General features: G+C 40.1%; 1 protein-coding gene across 8 annotated transcripts in view; it reads right to left on the bottom strand.

Annotated features, from left to right (window-relative positions):
* CACNA2D3 (calcium voltage-gated channel auxiliary subunit alpha2delta 3) overlaps positions 1–21568 on the bottom strand; it is a 935925-nt gene that overhangs the window by 57873 nt on the left and 856484 nt on the right. For all 8 annotated transcript variants that reach the window (XR_012518702.1, XM_039477586.2, XM_074403648.1 and 5 more), the window contains 2 exons: positions 20456–20511; positions 11265–11376 (listed from right to left, as the gene is read on the bottom strand). Coding sequence is in view for 7 of the 8 variants with exons in the window: in XM_039477586.2 (XP_039333520.1) it covers positions 11265–11376; positions 20456–20511 (168 nt within the window). In the remaining variant the exon portion in view is untranslated. The remainder of the gene's footprint in view (positions 1–11264; positions 11377–20455; positions 20512–21568) is intronic.

Here is a 21568-nt window from a genome sequence, read left to right on the forward strand (position 1 = left end):
TTATCACCCAACGTGGCAAGATATAAGGCAATAAAGATACCAACAAACAACTTGGGGAAAAATAAGATGCAGAGACCTCAATCTCCAAAGGGAAGAACTTAACCATTGGTGCTACTATCTCTGTAGAGTGGAAAGTTGACTTCTTTAGAAATTACACAAAGCCCATTTGAAAAGGTTGCTATTTTATGGGAAAATGAATCATATTGATTTACACAATTCAAACAAGATTGAGTATGGTAGTTTGGCAAGAATCTACAGAGTAGGAGATACAAAATTATTTCAACAAATTAGCATATGCTTGCAAGTTAAGTGGTTAGAAAACTTACATTTTAACGCCTACAAATTATATTATTCATAACACTAATATACTCCCACTGGCGAAGTCTGTATCTAATTTGTATAATGAAGGATCTGGTGCCTGTTGAATACATGTATTCCCAGATCCAGAATTCCAAATGTTTTGTCAACCAAGAGCTCAAATAGACCCAGGAAGTGGCAAAAATCCAAGAGCTATTTTATCTAGGACAGTCTCATCAGAGTAAAAAAAGAAAAAAGAAAAAAAAAACCCTCACCATCTACTTTTCCTGACTGAAATTATTAGTTTTACCTTCAAGGCTGAGAAATCTAGAGTAAGGAGTCCTGTGGTCTTCCTGCATCCCTGTCAACACAGATGGGTTTGTGGACTGTGCTCCATAAAGATGTCTTCCATTTATGAAGCATTTATTCTGTGCTAGGCACTGTGTTAAGTATGAAAGTAATACATCTATTTTAAAGCCCACAGATAGATCCTAAGAGGCATGGACTATTCTTATACCCCTCTTGGAGATGAGCTAACTGAGGGTCAGGGCATTTAAATAATGTGTTAAGATCTTTGCACTAGTAAGTGTGGTAGCCCAGATCATAGCTCAGTCCCAGAGGCCAACTTCTTAGCCTTTATTCAAGAAAACGCTGTGTCCCCATTGTGCAATGGATCCATTATACAGGTCATTTCCAGGAGCCTCACTTGGTAGAAACACCTGCAGGGCACTCACTGAGAGCAGTCTAAAGACTTGTGGTAAATTGCCCACCCAGCTTGAGACCTCAACAGGAAATTGAAGTCGTTTGTTGGAAAATGGAATCCCTGAACTATGGTTCTCTGAACTGTAGCCCACGAAACATGTCAACACAGCTTCGAGACCAATTACTTTCTTTCGGCTTAGCGGATAAATGAAAGGTGTGTGGGGAGAAGTGATGAGAGAAGAAAACTGTAGCCACAGCTTTTGGGGCTTCCAGGAAGATGAGCAAAGCTTGTGTACAAGATCTCAAAGTGAAACTGATGGCAATATAATTTTTATGAGAAGTGATGAGTGATACTAACAACAACAACAAAAAAGAAAAACAAAAATCTAATTTACCTTAGAAATTAACATTTTGCCAACACTGAAATGTTAAAAATGTTACATGTGTTTAAAGCTTTATCTTTGGTTAATTATTTTTCTTAACTGGTTATATTTATTTTGCAATTGATTCTAAGCAAATCTTTGTAAATCTCTTTCTTGGCAAAGAGGGCTGGGTAATCAAGAAGGAAAGAAACATACTGGAAAATAGTAAAACGTTACATCCTTTTTAGATTCCAATTTTGCTCAACTTGTTGACAGTCACAAATGCCCAGAAAATATGGGCTGAGTTGTTTTCGATTGCTGTTTGAATAACAGATTAATTTAATAATCAGTGGGATATTGGATGACAAAAATTATTGGTTAGAGCAGCCAAACCACCAACCCTAATGACATTCTTATGTAAATTCTTATTTTCTTTTAGGCTCCTGCATTCTTAATAAACCCTATATTTTTGAAAATCCCTTTAAAAACACTACATGGTGTCCCTCTATGTTATAATAGATCCATCTAAGCTATAGATATATAAATGTCCACTTTTGGAGTTGCCAATTTGAAGGTTTCTATTTAGATCAACTGAGTCACCTCTTAATGTATTTTCCACACAAAACCATCTAGTGATTCTGGAAACAGGACGCAGAAATGGAGTCAGGCACGGCTCGACTTGGCTCTTCAAAGATTTCTGAAGACCGAAAAGACTTCTGCTACATGGCTAGAACCACCTGACATGATTTACTTAGTTCTAGCAAATGTTTAGATACCAGGGTCAGCGGATCTCTTCTAAGAAATGGGCAGATTGTTAATGACAGTCCAAAAGCAAACTGCAGCTGAAGCCTGTTCCCGTGGGAAGTGCACAGTTCTTTGGGATTGTTGCTCTATGGTTTGCCATTGCTTGTGGAGGAAAGTAATCGCTGCCTTGAGACTAGTTTGTAATGGACACAGTTCTGTATGTTCCATTGCGGAAGGCGAGATGTTTTCCTATGAAAAAGATCTTAGTGCGTAATTTCTGAAATACTATAATTTTCACCAAACTCAATTTCCAGCGCACTCCTGGCCAAACGCTGCAGAATTGTGTTATTTTTGAATGTCACTGCCCCTGACCTGAAGTTACCTACAAAGTTGGTCAAAAATTAGTAACTGTCTTAGAGAACTAGACCTGAAAAATCTCATTTCTTCCAGGCAAAGGCTGATACATTTCCACGTGAATTACATGTAAAGCAGAGGTGCAGATTCAGCTTTCTGGATGCCACTAATCAGGCTGCCCATTGTACATCTATGGGTCAACAAGAATAAAGGACAACAAAAATCAAATAACATTATTTTCCTCCTTAACATATTGTATTCTGAGACCACAAAGCTCATGGAAAATGCAAAACAGTAGCTTCATAGTTTGATAAATACTCAAATATATATTTGAATAAATTCTATTTCATAAAATGGTGCAAGATGAGATAAAGAGAAAGGAGTGTGCAAAAGACAAGCATAAAAGGATTCCACTCTTCAAAAGCACTCAATGTAACTGTTCATGGGTCTTTTTTAATACTGTATAAACATTAAATCATAATTTTATAATGAACCTTCACAGAGACTACGTAGATTAGGAATAAAAGTAGTCTTAAATTGGTTTCTCATCCAACGAGCTACCCCAGTGATCTTTCAATTTCTAATCTCCAAAAAGAGGAGGATGAGGAAAAGAAACAAGCGAGCTGTTTGCTCTGTTAGGACCTCTGTGTGTGTGTGTGTGTGTGTGTGTGCACGCGCACGTGTGTGTGTGCACATGTGCAAGCTTAGCAGTGAGAGAGAAGGAAGGGACAAAGGGGTAGCAAATGGCTTTCTGAATGAGGAGTTTCTGTTTCAAGAGGCTGCCATGAACACTGCTATCACTGTCATTTTTCTCATCATCTGGAATCTGATCATTTTTACTCCTTTCCTTAAAACCTCTCGGTTGTTCCATTCTGGTGTCAGGGTGTCAGGGTAGCTAGCATTTGAAGTTCTTCAAAGAACTAGTTCTCTTTGACAGGATCAAAGGAGCAACAGGCCCTAGTCTTTGCTCAGCCCTTTTCTCCTCTGTCATCTCTCCTTACCCACAATTCTCTATTCACCTTCCTGGAACTTTTAACAATGTGTTGACCAAACCACAATTTCTGTCATTGCCACGATGCTCTTCTCTCCTCCTAGATATGCATACCCAACTCCTCTTCATCCTGGTAGTATTGCGTTAGGTCTATTTCTTCCAGGAAGCTTTTCTTAACCACCTAAGCCTTCCTTCTGGGTCCCTGTGTAACATCTACCCTCTAATCACAGGACTAACCGTGGAGTATTGGTATTGCCTGGTTACTCATCTGCAAACTCCATGAGGGTGAGAATTCTGTGTGTCTCATTTGCCATTGTCTCTTCGAAGTGCAGCTCAGTGTCTGGGATGCAACCAGATGATCAAGAAATGTTTACTGAAGTCCTGAGCTATCATTTCATTTTCTTCCTATGGCTCTATGTTGTATTCTGAGTGAATTCCTTAGAGACCTTCAAGATCCTTTATAAATCAGCCCTCATACCTTATCAGCCGAACTGCCATCTCAGAAGTTAGCAAGAAGAAACAGGCAAAACCAATCCTCGATGTTAGAAATCAAGAGAGTAGTTATCCTGTGGTCAGTGAGCTTACACCTAGAGGAAGGCAGGTGTCGGGGCCGGCACTTCTGAAGAGCTTGTAATGTTATTTCACTTCCTAACTAGGGTTCTAGTTACACAGGAATGTTCGCTTTGTGCAAATTAATCAAGCTGCAAACTTACAGTTTGGACACTTTTCTGTAGGTGTTATGCTTCAATAAAATGCTCACTAAAAAAGAAAGAAAGAAAAAGCCCAAATCCCCATTTCTCTTCCCACCCAGACTCCCAGGTTTTATTGTTCTGCTTCCACAGTATGTGACTGAGCTGCCAGGGGATGGTCTTGAAATAAAGCTTGGAAAGGAAAATTCTCCAGTGCCTGCAGTGTCACAGGGCACAAGGTCTTACTCCACTTACGACCCAATCTCCTGTGAGTCTTCAACCCAGCATGAAATTGGAGAGCAAAAGCAGACTAGCCATTACTGATATAACTCTTTTCAGCTTCAACTTCGTATGTTTTTTTTTGAGATTAAGTCTCACTTTGTCGCCCAGGCTGGAGTGTAGTTGTGCAATCTTGGTTCACTGCAACCTCTGCCTCCCAGGTTCAAGCAATTTTCCTGCCTCAGTTGGGATTACAGGCATGTGCCACCATGCCCAGCTAATTTTTGTATTTTTAGTAGAGACGGGATATCACCATGTTGGCCAGGCTGGTCTCGAACTCCTGACCTCAAATGATCCACCTGCCTCAGTCTCCCAAAGTGTTGGGATTACAGGCGTGAGCCACCACACCCAGCCTTCAACTTTGTATCTTCTCCATCTTCGCAGTCCCCAAAGCACCAGCAGTTTCTAGACCAGGCGTCCCCAAACTTTTTACACAGGGGACCAGTTCACTGTCCCTCAGACCGTTGGAGGGCCGCCACATACTGTGCTCCTCTCACTGACCACCAATGAAAGAGGTGCCCCTTCCTGCAGTGCGGCGGGGGGCTGGATAAATGGCCTCAGGGGGCCGCATGTGGCCCGTGGGCCGTAGTTTGGGGACACCTGTTCTAGACCATAGCAGCGATGCAATGACCTCCTATTCCTATTGAATGAAAGGTAGTCATTTCTTTAGTTTGAAATCTTTAGGTCACTCTCTTTCATCAGACTGCATTCATTTCTTTATTTTCTAATTATGATTTCTAATAAGGAAAAATGCTGCTTGCTCTAGCAATTTCCTATCTCGGTTCTATTGGTTTTCTCACTTAGAATAGAAACAAGAACTCTAAATTACTCTACTAGATATGATTGTGCCTATCATTCACTAAGAGATACTGGCCACCTCAGAGAGTCTGCAGTTACGATGACTGGGGATATAGTATCCATTTGGTCAAAAAGGTCCTCAATCATTATAAAACCAGAGGCATTTACCTCACGAAACCATAGAGTCGTGAATTGTCAACAACCCTTCCATCACACATGGCTTGTGATCATACTGGAGACACATACATGTTATGCCTTTTCATACAGGGAATTCTACAGTAGGGAAATAACATTAGACTGTGGAAAGAAATATTCACATTTCAGCAGAATGGTTTATGGGTGTTAAAAACTTTTTATATATTTGGTGTTATGTGTTTCCAGCTATTCAGGCTTCTATAACAAAATACCTTAGAGTGTTGAATTTATTAACAGAAATTTATTGCTCGCAGTTTGGGAGGTTGGGAATCCTAAGATCAAGACACCAGCAGATTTAGTGTTTAGTGAGCGCTTGTCTTCTGCCTCGATGGTAACACCTTTTAGCTGTGTCTTCACATGATGGAAGGTTAAACAGACTCCCTCAAACTTATTTTATAAGGGGACCAATACCATTCATAAGGGCAGAGACCTCATGATCTAATCATCTCCTAAAGGCCTCACTTCTTAATGCTATCACACTGGGGATTAGGTTCCAACATGCAGATTTCGGTGGGACACCAACATTCAGACCTTAGCATTATGTACATACTACACGTGGCTGTTAATTGAGTACTTAATCCGATTCAGGCATTATGCTAAATTTGCAACACAGATTTTCTCACTTTAATGCCCATAACAAGCCCTGATATGCTCAGTATTATGATCCCCCAAATCAACCAAAAATAAGTAGAATTTCATAGAGTGAAGATTTTTGTCTAAGGTCAGAGTTAATGATTAGTGAAGTTAGAACTCACACTCTGAACCTGTTGCTTCCAAGGATCCTGCATTGAACCATTCAGTACTTTCTTGTGGGGCCTCTAGAATGCCCCTAGTCAAAAGAATAAACTACAACCTGGTAGACTGGGCAAATGTAGAAGCCATCCTGCTCTAAACACTCAGACACACTAGATAAAATAGTAAAACAAAACAAACATGTTTAGATACATAAGATCTTACAAGAGAAGGCACTAAAAGCCAACTTGAACATTTATTGCTAAGTGTAAAACATGGATAATCTGGCACTCTCTGAGGCTCTGAGTAGGAAAAACGGTATTGCCCATGAGAAATCAGACTTCAAGCCTAAACTACATGCTGCTTAGGAAAAATATGTACTGTAATTATATGGTACAGAAATTCCTAAATGCAAAAAAACTTACATAACAATTATTCCCAGGCAGTCGTTACTAATAGGATACATGATACAAGCCAAAATGCAAATATATCATGAAGAGAAACTCAAACTCTATTCTGTTCCCAGAGAAAATATTTAATAGTAAAGATCAATTCACAGTTAAAAATGACAAAATACACGAGCCAATAACCTAACATGGAAAAACCCACATGGAAGGAAAAAGAGATTGATACCCCTAAAATTTAAACTATTAGAACCATCTTAAAATATTTTTATAATTTGGTACAAAGAACCTAAGAATAAGACTATATAAAAGAAAACATACATTTTTAAGACAAGCAAATGAAACTTCTAGAAATAAAAAGAAAGTTATCCATATTAAAAAAGCTCAATAGATTGTTTAAGCAGCAGATGAGACAGGATCAAAAGGAAAAGTAGTGAACTGGAATATGAGTTTAAGGAAATTATCTGGAAGAAAGCACATACGAAACGGGAATAAATTTATAGCTAGAATCACTGCAGTGAAACCTCAGAACATTCGAGAGAGACTGAACACTGTAAAAGCCGTCAGAGAAGGGGGAGAGGTCAGACTACCTACAAAGGTACAAGGCTAAAAGTGAGAAGACAATGGAATATCTCCAAATATTTTAATGTTGATGCTCTGGAGATGAATCATCACTGTAGAGCACATACTAAATTAGGCATTTTAGACAATGAGATAATTTATCAATCTCAGATAATTCTTGGAAAAACTTCTAAAGCACTATAAAACAAAAGGCATTTTTTTTTTTAATCAAAGAGTGACTACAGACTAAAAATTCAGGTACACATGTTATTTACTATAGACAGCAACAGCAGAAATTATTATTTCACGGGTCAAAAACACAGAACTAAAATATTAGAAAATATTATATGAAAGAGTTGGGAGGTAATGCACGTTAAAAAGTTCTAAGTTTTTGTTAGTTTTGGAGGACGGAGGAGATCATCATCAACTGAAACATGTTAACAAGGCAAAGGGTAACTACCAAAGGAATAATGTGTCCTTCACATAGAGTAAGAAATAAAAGGAATGGAGCAAACCCAATCAATCCAGTAGAAGAGAAGGAAAGGAAGAAAAGAAGGAAGAAAAAGAGAGAGAGAGGAAGGAAAGAGGGAAGGACGGAAGGGAGGGCGGGAAGGATGGAAGGAAGGAAAGAAGGAAAAAAGGAAGGAAAGAAAGGAAGGAAGGAGCGAAGAAAAACATAAGAAATAGAAAGCATATAAAATGACGGTAGAAATAGTCCAAACTTATTGGTAGGCACCACAAATTTTAAAAGATTAAGCTATCACATAATAGAAATAACAAAAACTTCAAACCCGACTATATTTTGTTTATAAAATAAAATCCTAGTGCAAAATGACAAAAAAGGGTTTAAACTGGAGGGAAAGGGTAAACTATGCCTAGCAACTATTACCAAAATAGAGTGAATGTACCTCGGCTCCTAGCAAACCAAACGGACATTAGGGCATGAAGCACTTTGATGTACAAAGAGGGTTATTACATAGTGATAACAGGAACGATTTCTCAGGCAGCTCAAATAATCTCAAACAGGGATGTCCATGGTAACATAACTTCAAAATACAGAAAGCAAAATCAATTGAACGGCACAAAATGTCCATAACCCTGGTGAGAGATCAACTGACATCTAAAATAGACTGAAAGTAAGGGTAGGTTTGAAACACAATTTGTATACTTTGTCCAACCGACGCATATTGATTCTTGTACCCAGCTATTAGAGAATGTAACTTGCTTTCCAAAACAAGTGGGCAAGGACTGGAAATACAAAGCAAGTTTCCACAAATACTAAAATAGATGTGTTATACAGACCACCAGGCTATTCAATTGGACTTCAGTAATAAAAAGGATGGCCTCAACTCCCAAATATTAGGACATTTTAAAACACATATTATACACATGTAAGAAAACACACACATAGAAATCCCACCAGTCACCGACAGTTTGAAAAGTTTTCCCAAACCTTCAAGAAACAGGTACTGGATTCCATCTTATATAAAATGCTGCAGATATTACAGAAAGAGGGAAACTACAAGTAATTTTGTGGCAATAAAATGACCTTAATAGGAAAGCCAAATGACAGTGCAAGGAAGAAAAAGTATCACCATGCTCCCTTTTAAGCATAAAAACAAAAAGGTCACAGTGTAAGTAAACTGAATGCAGCAATATGTGTGATATATTTTTATTTTTGTTTTTTTGAGATGTAGTCTAGCTCTGTCACCTGGGCTGAAGTGCAATGGCAAGATCTTGGCTCACCGAAACTTCCACCTCCCGGGTTCAAGCAATTCTCCTGCCTCACTCTCCCAACTAGCTGGGATTACAGGCACCCGCTACGACACTCGGCTAATTTTTGTATTTTCAGTAGAGGTGGGGTTTCACCATGTTGGCCAGGCTGGTCTTGAACTCCTGACCTCAGCTGATTTGCCCACCTCGGCCTCCCAAAGTGCTGGGATTACAGGCGTGAGCCACCGCTCCCAGCCCATTCATGACAATGAAGGTCCATCCCGAAAAAGCAAGTATATTTTCACATTAGATAATCTGTATACTATTAATATGTACATACTACACATATGTAATATATTCTACATATATTATGTATAATATGTATTATATAATATGCCATATGTATTATATATTTTTTCATGAAAATAAATTCATGAAATATACCTGACTATAGATATCATCATGAAATATATAAACAATACATACATATGATATGTATATACAATACATCTATCATACCTATCAAAAACCCTATCAGAATTCATGGAAATTAATAAGCTAATTCCAAAATTATTATATATATATTTTTCATGATTTTTAAATTTAAAAATATCAGTGTAACTTAACATGCCAACAAATTAAAGAAAATTATTTTTGTAATGGATGTAGAATTTTCTTTATAAAATTCAACATCCATTTAGGTTTCAAACAATAACAATGGCAACAAAAGCTCTTATGTAAATTTTCTTTAACTTCATAGTTAACTAGCAGAAATCTACAGCAATTCTGGAAATGAGCAATAGTGATGATTGCGCAACACTGTGAATGTACTTAATGCCCCTGAATTATACATTTTAAAATGGTTAAAATGGTAAATTTTATATTCTTTATATTTTATGAGAATGAAAAAGTCCTTAAGCAAACAAACTTAACATGTAATTATCAGAAGCACTTCCTTTAAATCAGGAATGAGACATGGTTGCCTAATCTCCTTGCTTCTATTTAGCGGTGTGTCAGTAGTATAATAAAACAGAAAGCAGTAAGTATGGAGATTAGAAAGGAAACTTTTCACAAATTGTATTACTGTCTGTGCAAAAAGTCCAAGAGCATCCATACACAAACAATTTGATCTCAAAGATCAAATGTGTTGGATGTAATGTTCAATATACAAAAATCAGTGATAGGTTCATATACTAGTAATTACAAATTAGAAAAAAAGTTTAAAATATATACTATTTATAATGGAAAAACTATAGGCTGTGTAGTTATGAATATTACATAAGTTATAAAATTTTATTAAAAGGCGCAAAAAGGCATGTAAATAAAAAGACATACTTAGTTTATTAATGGGAAGTCCAATATTATTTTAAAAAAGAAGTTATCTTTAAATTGATCTATAACATAGCAGCAATTTTAATCAAAACCCTATCAGAATTCATGAAAATTAACAAGCTAGCTCCAAATTAGTATGCAAGAGTAAATAGCCAAGAATAATTAAGAAAACTTAGAAAAAGAATAAGAAGGTTGTTCTCCTAAATACCAAGTCATATTACAAAGCTATAATAATTAAAGAGACATGGTACTGATAGATAAGTATTAACAAATCTTAAAATCCGGAATTAGATCTGCATGTAGATGGGAACTCAGCCCATGAGTAAACTTATTTAAAAAAAAAGAAAAAAGAAAATTTCTAGGCATTTTGTGCCTGTTTGTCCCAGCAGCTACTTGGGACGCTGAGACAGGAGGATTGCTTGAGCCCAGGGTTTGAGACCAGCCCAGACAACATAGTAAGGCCCTGTTTCTTTAAAAAAAAAAAAAAAAGCATGTCTAAATGTCAAATCATGAAACAGAAAGACCCACATACAATGCATATGACTGTAAAGAAATAGTATCTGAAATACAAAGAACACTCAAATCAAAAAGAATACATCCAAACACCCAGCTGGGAACTGCCCAATTGGAATAAAGAGGTCAGAAACCCCAAATAACCAATAAAACCATTAAAAGAGGCTCAACCCCATTAGCAATCAGGGAAATGCATATTCAACCACCAAGAAACATTTCCAATACATCAGATTTGGGTAAATCCTGAAGGCTTGTGCCTTCAATTAAGATACATAAGGACATTCTTGAACATGCAGTTCAAATTGCCAACTGTCAATTGAGAGAGCACCAATTAGGACTTTCACCAAACATCAACAAACTGACCTATATTTCTCCTACTTCAGGATGTATTTTCATGCATGCTGAATGCTCCCCAATGTCTAGAATATCTTATAAAGCCAAGTGGTGTTTCTTCCAAGGTGATAGAAATACTTCCTTACATAAGAGGGCAGCCATGTTTTCCACTGGTATAACTGCTTGCCAGTCACACAGACCTATGGGCAAAGTTCTGTGCTGGGCAGAAAGGTGTAGGGGGTTAGGGGGTCGGGGGATGGCTTACTTGGAGCAGTCTTCACAAGCAATATTCCCTGTGGTCTCCTTGATGGTGCGCTCAGAGACAAATGCTGGATATTCAGTATCACAAGGCTCCAGGGTCTGTTTCAATTTCTGGGCTGTAGGAATAGCGGGGAAAAAAAAAGGTAAAAAAACGCTAGGCACAGGCTCAATATTGTGACTGGCAGCCCACGGCAACTCAGAACACAGTTCCGCTTCTGCTGCTCTGTGATTTTTCTAGCACAGCATAATGCATTATTTTCTAATTAGTCAAGTGATTTCATCTGCCAAGCAACTCTATAAGCTATAATTCCTCCAACAGTTGTGTTGGCTTGATCAGCCATCATTTATGCATCACAAGAATTCTACTTTCTGGGACAACATCAGTCACCGGGTGTCTGACCTCAGACTTACTTAGCAACAACACATATGTATATGTGAATAAATGTATAAAATGTAAGTTATACCATATTATTTAGGGTGATACAAAGGTCATGATACGATTGCATGGTTTTATTATAGAAGGAAAATTGAAATATGAAATAGTAAAATACGTAATGTCTTTGAAGCACAGCCATGAACCAAATCCTACTATTATGAAGCTCTTTGTCCAATAATATACCATGTCAATTTTAAAGCACTAAAGAACCCTGGTATGCGGATGAGCACATAGTAGGCGCTCGGTAAAGGCTTGGCAGTTGATTGTCCAGTGGGCAAGATCCAAAACCTCTCTAGGTCTCAGTTTTCTTACTTGTAAATGGAGGATAATAAAGTTCTATCAGAGGTTGATGTGAGAAGTAAATGAAACAAATGTATGTTGAGTACTTAGCATAGTATCTGGAACATAACAAGTGCTAAGTAAATTTCAAATTATGATAATAACAAAAATAACAGTAGCATTCTAATGAAGCCACTGTGACATTAACATGATCAAAATAATGATAGACACTATAGCTTAGTGGTTAAGGGTGAAGGCTCTGAAGTAAAAGAAGTTTGGAGTATGACTCCCCGCTCTGCTACTTCTAGCTAATCCTCACTATTCTCAGCTGTAAAATGGGAATGCTACAGGTACTCTTCCCAGGAGGTCTACGTGCTATTTCCCCAAGTGAATGCTTACAGGCTTCCAATACCAAACTTTGTACAAAGCCTTCAGTTATTGTTTTTGCAGGAATATATATATATGTTATTTACATTTACAATTTCAAAACTCAGTAAGATTTTAACAAACCTATATGTGGACAAAGTCTCATGCTACATTCCAAATATAACTGGCTGGTGGGCAGAACTCTGGGGAGATGCTTTGTCCTCTGTCCGTGTGGGCTGCTGCTGCACTAAGCGAGCCGTCAGTGCTACTGCACACAAAGCAACTGCTGGGTAACAACCAAACAGTTGTGGGGTGATCAGGAAACCGGTCTAAGCATTTGTAGTATCCTAACATGATGGTTTCTTTTATGTAGGCTTTTCACTGAGCTTTAATTATTTCGAGGAAATTGGTTGGGGATTTGGGGTTGGAGAACAATGCATTGTAATCTCTGTTATTTAAAACAAAAGTAGACTCTTCATCAGCCCTTTTAGTCAGAACATAGAATTTTCAGTAATTGGTCACTTAACTGGACATTACGGGGAAATGCCTATAGTAACCTCACAGGATCACTCGGAGGAATAAATGAACAAAAGCACGTACAGCTCTGAACAGGGTGAAGCATGCACACACGTTTGCCTACCTACAAGCATACACACAGCCTTCACAAAATGCTAGTCATTAGCAAGTGTTACCATCCACAGGCCAGAAGCTGGCTAGTTATGTAGTAGCTAAAAGCACTAATTCCAGGCAGTGAATCCTGCCACTGCTGTGTGACAGCAGATGAGCTTTTAACCTTTCTACACCTTAGTGTCCTCATCTGCAAAATGGAAATAGCAGTACCAAACTCACGAGTTTGTCTGAGAATCAGATGAATTACATGGACAGCAGCCAGCACGCTGTGAGCGCTGCTTAAGTGTATGCTGTTACTGCCACCACGACTCCTGCGACCCTCCTGCTATTTCATGGAGTCAGGCTTTTTGAGCTGTCACTTTTTGGTAGAAAAGGCAAGAAAATGGCTGCCTCTCTGACTCCTGACTCCACTGATGGTACGGTGCTGGCAGTCATTCTCCAGAAAGGCCAGACACTGTCCCTCTGTCCCCACGATGCTAGCCCACTGGAGGGAACATTAAATGCCTGCTGAATACAAGAATGACCCTCCTCAACAGTGTTTCCAAACAAATAAAATAGAATAAAATGGACCAAAAATGTGAGAATCTCTGTCCCTTATGACACATTTCTTTCTTGCCTTTCAGGTGGAGGGTAAGGTGAGTTTTAGGTGCTCCAGGCCCAAGAGCGACAACACAGGAGAGGCACATGGTGGGAACATCATTCTCTTCCCTGATCTTCCCAGTGCCTCTGTTTTGTAAGGAGGCCATCTTCGTGTGATTGTGGGGTGTTTCTACCACCTTTCTGTCTTTTTCACTTCTTTCTTTCATTTGCTCTCCTCTGCTTTTAGGCTGAAGAGGCCAAACACAAAGCTCATAGGATCTGGCTACAATTTGGTAACACTTTTTATTTTCATGGTTCTCATTTTTACAGCTGATTTCTCTGTATGGCAAGTCATTCTGGTTTTCAGTTTATAAAACTTCCTTTTCCTATTTAAATTATTTGAATTTCAAAAAGTGAGTCCCTTGAAATAAAAATTTAAGTGTACAACAGCTTAGGTCATAAGTGGATATGGCACAAGCATGCAAACGGAATATAAAAACCTAATGATGGCATAACAGCTAAATTTATGAAGAAATTGCTGTGTTCCAGATGCTGTCCTGCTTTGTATGTATTAATTTATTTAATGGTAAAACATGACAAAATTAAAAAATAAACTATGAGGTATGAACAGTTGTTCTCTGTTTTGCAGATGGTGAACGGGGGAAAGAGGACGAGGGTAAATTGCCCAGATTCATCCACTGAGTATGTGGCAGAACCAGAATTTGACCTTGGGCTGTCTGGCTCCAGCATGTATATGTTTAACTGCTCTGTGAAGTTTGGCCAATGACAAAAAAAAGAGAAAGGTCTCTGGGTCAGGCTGAGATAGGCAGCACACGTGATTTGAATAAGCTGATAATTGCACCATCTCTAATTCTAACTGTCTGGGCCCCGTTACAAAGGACTGAGCCCAGCACTCTCAAGGGTAAGACTCATTTGGCTCTGATCCTTTCTGGAGATGAAATTCTTTTTCCTTTGGCAATTGTAGGGTACTCCATGCTGATACAGTGATAAACCGTTGGGTCTATGTGCAGCATGACTATAGATTGGCTGAAAGATTTATGTGCTTTTGGGAAACGTGAATTATCATATAAAACCATGGACACATTTAATTTAAATAACATGGCTTGACCTTACTTTGTCTAGAATGCTATGGAAAACACCACATATATGTGCCATGACTACTATCTATCTATGGGATTTCAAACCGATCACTGTGACTGCTTGCAGTTTATTGGATACTGTTTTTATTGTTGTTGTTAAAATTTCGGACAGAGTCTAGCTTTGTCGCCCAGCCTGGAGTACAGTGGTGTGATCTCAGCTCACTCAAGCTCAGCCTCCTGGGTCCCAACAATTCTCCTGCCTCAGCCACCCAAGTAGCTGGGATTACAGGCATGCACCACCACGCTTGGTTAGATTTTTTTGTATTTTTAGTAGAGGCGGGGGTTTCATCATGTTGGTCAGGCTGGTCTTGAACTCCTGGCCTCAGTGATCTGCCCACCTCGGCCTCCTAAAGTGCTGGGATTACAGGCGTGAGCCACCGTGCCCGGCCCTGTTGGATACTGTTAACTCTTGGTATTCAGAACCCACATCTTACAAAACTGTAGGTATTCAAGGATCACTGAGCTTGGTTTGGTTGATTCCTTTGTTTTCCAGAAGGAAAAAAAAAAGGTTCCCAAAGCAGACACGGCCTGCCATGGGTCCCACAGAGAGTGACTCATCGCAATCATCATTAACTTATGCAGCAAACCACCACCACCTTCACCACCAGTCTTCACTATGCACTTACTACCTGCCAAAACACATGCTAGGCCCTTAGCATGGGCAGAATCGTCATCACCACAGAATAAGCAAGTCCTTGCTACTGTCCCATTTTGCAGATGAAGAAACTAAAGCTCAGAAACAAAGATACTTGCCCAAGGTTCCACTGCAGAGGGTAATGGGGTCCTCAGATGTGAGTCTAGCCCCTCATATCCTGGAGCCCACGCTGCTGTGCCTCCTATCCCAGTTACGCTGACGTCACCATGACCTATCACTCACGATGAAGCACCCAAGGGAGCATCTGCACAATTAAATTTCTTCAATTTTTCCTTAGCAACAAATGTCCCTGATGAGAATAACTGACTTGGGTTCACAGTAATTATGTGCAGACAATTGGGAATGAACAGATTTCCCATGTGAAAGCCTTCCTCTTCTTTTGTTTTTGTGAATGCACCCCCACTCACAACCGGGTGCCAGCAAGCTCTGTTCTCTTTGTGCAAATTCACCAAAATGATACCTTTGTGATAATCAAGCAGAAATGGCTTCCACAGTCCCCTTCATTAAGGAAATGGAGCAGATAAACAGTGTAATTATGGATTCCATTTTTAGCTAAAACGAAGATGTGTGCCTTAGCTCAGAGTCTTTATCTAGTGAGGGAATGGTAAATTTAGAATGAAGAAACCGTGCGAGTCAATAGCATATGGTGCCTGAAACATTTCCCTCCTTACACCGGGTCTGGGATTTATATTTACATTTAATAAGATATCCCAGTGACAGCAATCCTGTGGATGAGTGAATTCACCTCTGCTTGCTTTCATTTTTTCATCCGTAAAATGGAAAAAGTCATAGTGCTGCCCAGCAGAGGGCTGCTGGCTGGAATGAAACAATTCCAGTGCAGTAGCTGTGGCTCTCGCTGTCATCATTAGCTGAGGGAGGTCTTGGCTGAGTTCTGACTCCACTGCCTCTTAGCTGTCTGACCTAGGTCCTTCAGAGAGGCTTGGTGGCAAATTCTAGCAGTCCCCACCTCTCAGGAACGCGGAACAGATCTGAAGATAATCTACGTGCCAGCTCTCCGGAAACGGCAAAGCACTTGCATGTCAGCACACCATGCATCAGTCATGCGATTATGTGACAAGGTCTCTCTGTAGTCTTTGGAAAGGAGGTCTCACAGTCTGGCAGTGGAGTCAGAGGACATGTTGAAATTATCTATCAAGGATCCTTTTTACAAAGTTCCATAAGACAGAAAAGAGAGAACTGACACACCATATTATTCCTTTCAGCTAAAAATTTGACCGCTTTTAGTCCAGCTGGGGTGGGGTTGGGGAAATTGCAGAATGGGAGCCTTCACAAGTGTCTCTCAGCATCATGGGTGCAGAGACCGTACCTTGCTCTCTTAGTCACTGTCCCCTACTCTGCACTCCTTGGTCTAGGCTAGAGTTTCTCAATAGTGGCACTATTGATATTCTGAGTGGGATAATTCTTTGCAATGGGGGCTGTCCTTTGTGTGGCAGGGTGTCTAGCTGCACACCTGGCCTCTACTCACCAGATTCTAATAAGAACCTTCCTCCCCCATGCTATGACAGCGAAAATGTCTCCAGTCATTCCCCTGGGAGGCAAAACTGCCCCCATTTGTAAAACCACTGTCCTAGGGAAAGATCACAGTGACTGGCATGCAATAAAAACTCTAGAATCTGTAGGACCTAAATAAGAATACATTTGGATGTCTGTGGGGGCAGGTCACAAAGGAGGGAAACAGGTCAAGGTGAGGATGAGGGAAGTGGGAGTGAATGCAGACGTGAAGAGAAGAGAACGTCTTCACTAGGTATGAAGTAAACCAAAAAGTAAACCACTGAAAACAACACACCTACTGCCCGCAGCCCTGCGAACACTCCTAAGAAATAACCAAACGGTAAAAAAAACACCACCACCACCTAAAACCTGAGCGCCCATCCACCACGCACGGAAGACTGGCACATGGTCTTGGGACGAGTTGCTGGATTCACCTCTCACAGCCACGTTTTACCCATTGTTTCTTCTGTTGACAAATGAAACCAAAGTCCCGAGAGACCAAATGACTTTCCCAGAACCTCACAGCAAGCAAGAAGCAAGCAGCAGAGAAAGGCTACCCAGGGTTCCAAGTCACTAGGTTCCAATGCTGCTCCAGCCTGGTTTGGAGGAAGAGGGGCTTTGTCTCCAGATCACTGGTGCCACAGAGAGAGAGCAGCCATTTAGGCAACTTGCAACCTATTTTCTTGGCCTCTATTGATTTTCCTAATCTCATTTATCTTTTTTTTTTTTTTACTCCTATTAGTAAAACAGTGGAAAAGTGAGTCAAATAAGAAAAGCAAATGGTAAAAGATAGCCAAGTGCCCATTTCATAGGTTCCTCTTCATCTTTCTTTTCAGAAATCATGTGCCATTTTAGTAAAAGCACGTTGACACTACAGGCAAGATTTCCTTTTGGGGACATGACAGTCTTCTTTTCCTAACTCATATTTTAGTGTCTGTTGATTGACTCCTTATTTTTCATACCAACTGCTGACCCTAATTAGTTCCATATCTCCTTCTTCCCAACATTTTATGTGTTTTTGTATATATACAGTTTTGTATCTTGGGTTTTGTCTTGTTTTGTTATGAGCATTTAAAATTTCATCAAAAAGTTTTCAGCAACAGAATGATTTCTGGGTTGTTGTTTATTTTAAAATGGCCTAATTCGTAGACGTTTAAAAAGTTACCAGTATTTGCAATTACAAATTCCCTGGTGATGATCATCGTATCATAGAAACCTTTGTCTCCATCCAGGTTTTGTCCTCAGGCTGAATTTCTGTAAGTGGGATTTGGGGCACTCACTGTCACTCAGAACCCAATCCAGCAGGGAGGAGCAAGAATTGGGTCCAAGCCCTGGGGGTCACCAGGACAGTGTGTGTGTGTGTGTGTGTGTGTGTGTGTGTGTGTGTGTGTGTGTGTGTGTAGATGAAAGGAGAGCACAGGGACCCTGCACCACTGGGCTGTCAGCCTCCCAGGGCACAGCCAAGCCTGGACAGGCATGGATTAGGCTCCCAGTCATCAGCGAGCAAGCTATGCAGGCATCAGCAGGAGCGGCACTCAGCAGATGCTGCTCCATATCATGCTCTAACCAGAAACCAGACAGTTTCTGGACTGAGGCAAAATAAGCCTATTTCTAAGTTACAAAGCTATGACTACAGTGACTCTAATGGTCACGCCCAGCACCAGAAAGATTTGTTAGGGTATTGAATCAGCAAAGACAAAGCACCTACTTTATGCTCAGCACCAGTTAGGTGTTAAGAGAGAACAAAGGTTAAGACACAGCTCCTACCATCAAGAAATTCTAGGTTAGCATAAAACACACACAGTGGGGCAATAATGGTAAAGAAGAGATAGGATAACACATGACCTGACTGGAGCAGGAACAAGAAGAAAATGTTCATTCTGCTTGAGGGAGCTGAGGAAATCCTCACAGACTGGGATTTATTTATTTATTTATTTTTTTGAGACAGAGTTTAGCTCTTGTTGCCCAGGCTAGAGTGCAATGGCGCAATCTTGGCTCACTGCAACCTCTGCCTCCCAGGTTCAAGCGATTCTCCTCCCTCAAGCCTCCCAAAGTAGCTGGGATTACAGGTACATGCCACCACACCCAGATAACTTTTTTGTATTTTTAGTTGAGGCAGGGGTTCACCACGTTGATCAGGCTGGTCTTGAACTCCAGACCTCAGGTGATCCACCCGCCTCAGCCTCCCTATGTGCTGCGATTACAGGCTTGAGCTACCACGCCCAGCCAACAGACTGGGATCTTAAGGGAAAGGAAAGGGAAAGTTAGATTAAAATAGATCCAGCACCTGGGGAAATGCTGATACATTACTAATTAATCTCTTTTTTAAAAGAAGATAGTTAGAAATAATAAGAATGGTAATAGCCTACTAGTCCCTGGCCTCCCTGGTAGGAAAAAGACCGTGAATGAATGAAGGAAGCAAAGAAAGAACAGAGTGTATCTGAGAAATATGTGACTGGGAAGGCCTGGGGCAGGCTGCTGTAGCCAGCGTTCATGAAGGATCACTGGATTTGTAGGTGATCATCATCACTGTCATGGTCACAGAGTCACCACGGTTATAATTTCAGATACTGTTTCTTTTATTTATTTGCTCTCCAACTTTTATTTTAGGTGTGGAGGGTACATGTGCAGGTTTTTTATAAGGGTCAATTGCATGTCTCCAGGGTTTGGTATACAGATTATTTCATCATCCTGGTAGTGAGCATAGTACCCAATAGGTAGTTTTTCCATCCTCATCCTCCTCCCACCCCCACCCTCCACCCTCAAGTAGGCCCCAGTGTCTGTTGTTCCCTTCTTTGTGTCCAAGTGTACTCAGTGTTTAGCTCCCACTTAGACGTGAGAATATGCAGTACTGCTACTAATTTTTGAGGACTTACTATGGTCCAGTCACTGTGGTCAGCATGTAACATGATTTCTCATAGCATTAAACACACACACACACACACACACACACACACTCTCTCTCTTCCTAAGAGATAGATATTACTTCTCCCATTGCGCTTAGCATAGGGAAACTGAGCCTTGGAGACAGATCAACTGACATGCCCAAGGCCAACTTCTGAGCTGGGACTGAAACCTACACTGATCTCATGCCACAAACCATGCCTCTAAGAGTCTCTACCAATTACACCCTCTTCAAATCATTGAAGGTATCTGAGAAGGGAGAGTAACGTGATCAGATTTATGTTCTACGAGGGTAAGTGTGAAAACAAAAACAGAACGGCTAATCATTCATTTAGCCTGCGACACAGGCAATGTGTCTGTCTCCTTTCTATTTCAGCATTGCCCATGAGCTTTCTGAAGAATTTACCTGTGCAATGTATGACCTCAGAGCCTTAGTTAAGGAAACAGGTCAAAATGTACATTCAGCATGGGCTGAATGAAAGCCTGTGGAATTCTGTGTCAGACTGGATAGCACGGCACTGAACACAAAGGGTGGCCTTTCACCGAGAGAGCTGAAAAATCACCGCTTTGTTCTGGGGATTTTTCTGTGAGCCGGCACATCCCTGATGAAAAGTAGCCAGTGAACCCAGCACTTATCCCTCCAAGCTGAGAAACAGAAACCAGTTGCCACTCACCTTTAGCTGTCATATCGGAGTGCCACCAACTGCAGAGGTTAAATTCCACCAGGAACCTGAACAGATGGTGGAAAAGCCCAATGTTACTTCGCCATCCATGCCCATATCACAGAGCAGTGACATTCTGTATTCTTTAGCATCGTTTACCTCATTTGAAAGAACGACATCACAATTTGGAGACATCAACACATTTGGTTGAGTTATCACTGAAGTTTTACTGGGCTTTATCTTTCTTGTGAAAGGCAATTTTATCTCCAAAGTCAGGTTTACCTAGACTCAAAGATTCCTAGATGAGCAATAATCTGCTGGATAGGCTGAAATACTTTTCCAGGTATTGTTCACCAGTCATTCAGTCCTGATATAACCTAATTTGATTCCACAGTAAAAAGCCATTTTCTAAGGAGCTTCTCCTCCCTTAGTTCAGAAATACAAATGGAAGATTCTCTTCTACCAAGACCATGATCTGTAGTAATAAAAGATGCTTTCAAAATGAATACTGTGACTCGAACTTGTTTCAGCCCCCTCCGTGTGTGTGTGTGTGTGTGTGTGTGTGTGTGTGTGTGTGTGTAGGAAGGTGGAATGGACTTCTCTTTATGAAATTATGTCATAATGCAACTTCATAAAAGTCAACATTTCTCAATGGCTGATAAAGAATACAAAAATTATATAAATTATCCTCCAAATGGATGAAGAGAGATCAAAATTCAGTCATTTGTTTTTCAGGCTTATGGCTACTATCCCTAGCAGCTCTCTCTCAATCAATATCCCTGTATTATCTGTTAATGTGCTGTCTCTGCCTCATGTGTGTATGGAGAATTTACTTCCCATTTGAATTCACAAAGATTCTTAAATTAATATAGGTTACATTAAATTAAGAGGACAGTGACTATCCATCAAATTGTTTCTGTGATGTGTCCAATATCTAGTCTGAAAGTTAAGAGTTTCATCTTTGTGCCATTTCATGTTACTTAGGTTATAGATGCAAACAGCACCTCCGAACAAGACTACAGTTTGACAGAATAAACAATTAAGTCACACCTGAGAAAGCCACCAGCCCTAGCTGACAATCTCACAGGTACCCAGGCCTGCACAGGCCACGACAGCCCAAGTAGC

Source organism: Saimiri boliviensis, chromosome 8 (assembly GCF_048565385.1).
Source record: "Saimiri boliviensis isolate mSaiBol1 chromosome 8, mSaiBol1.pri, whole genome shotgun sequence".
NCBI classification, from domain to species: Eukaryota; Metazoa; Chordata; class Mammalia; order Primates; family Cebidae; genus Saimiri; species Saimiri boliviensis.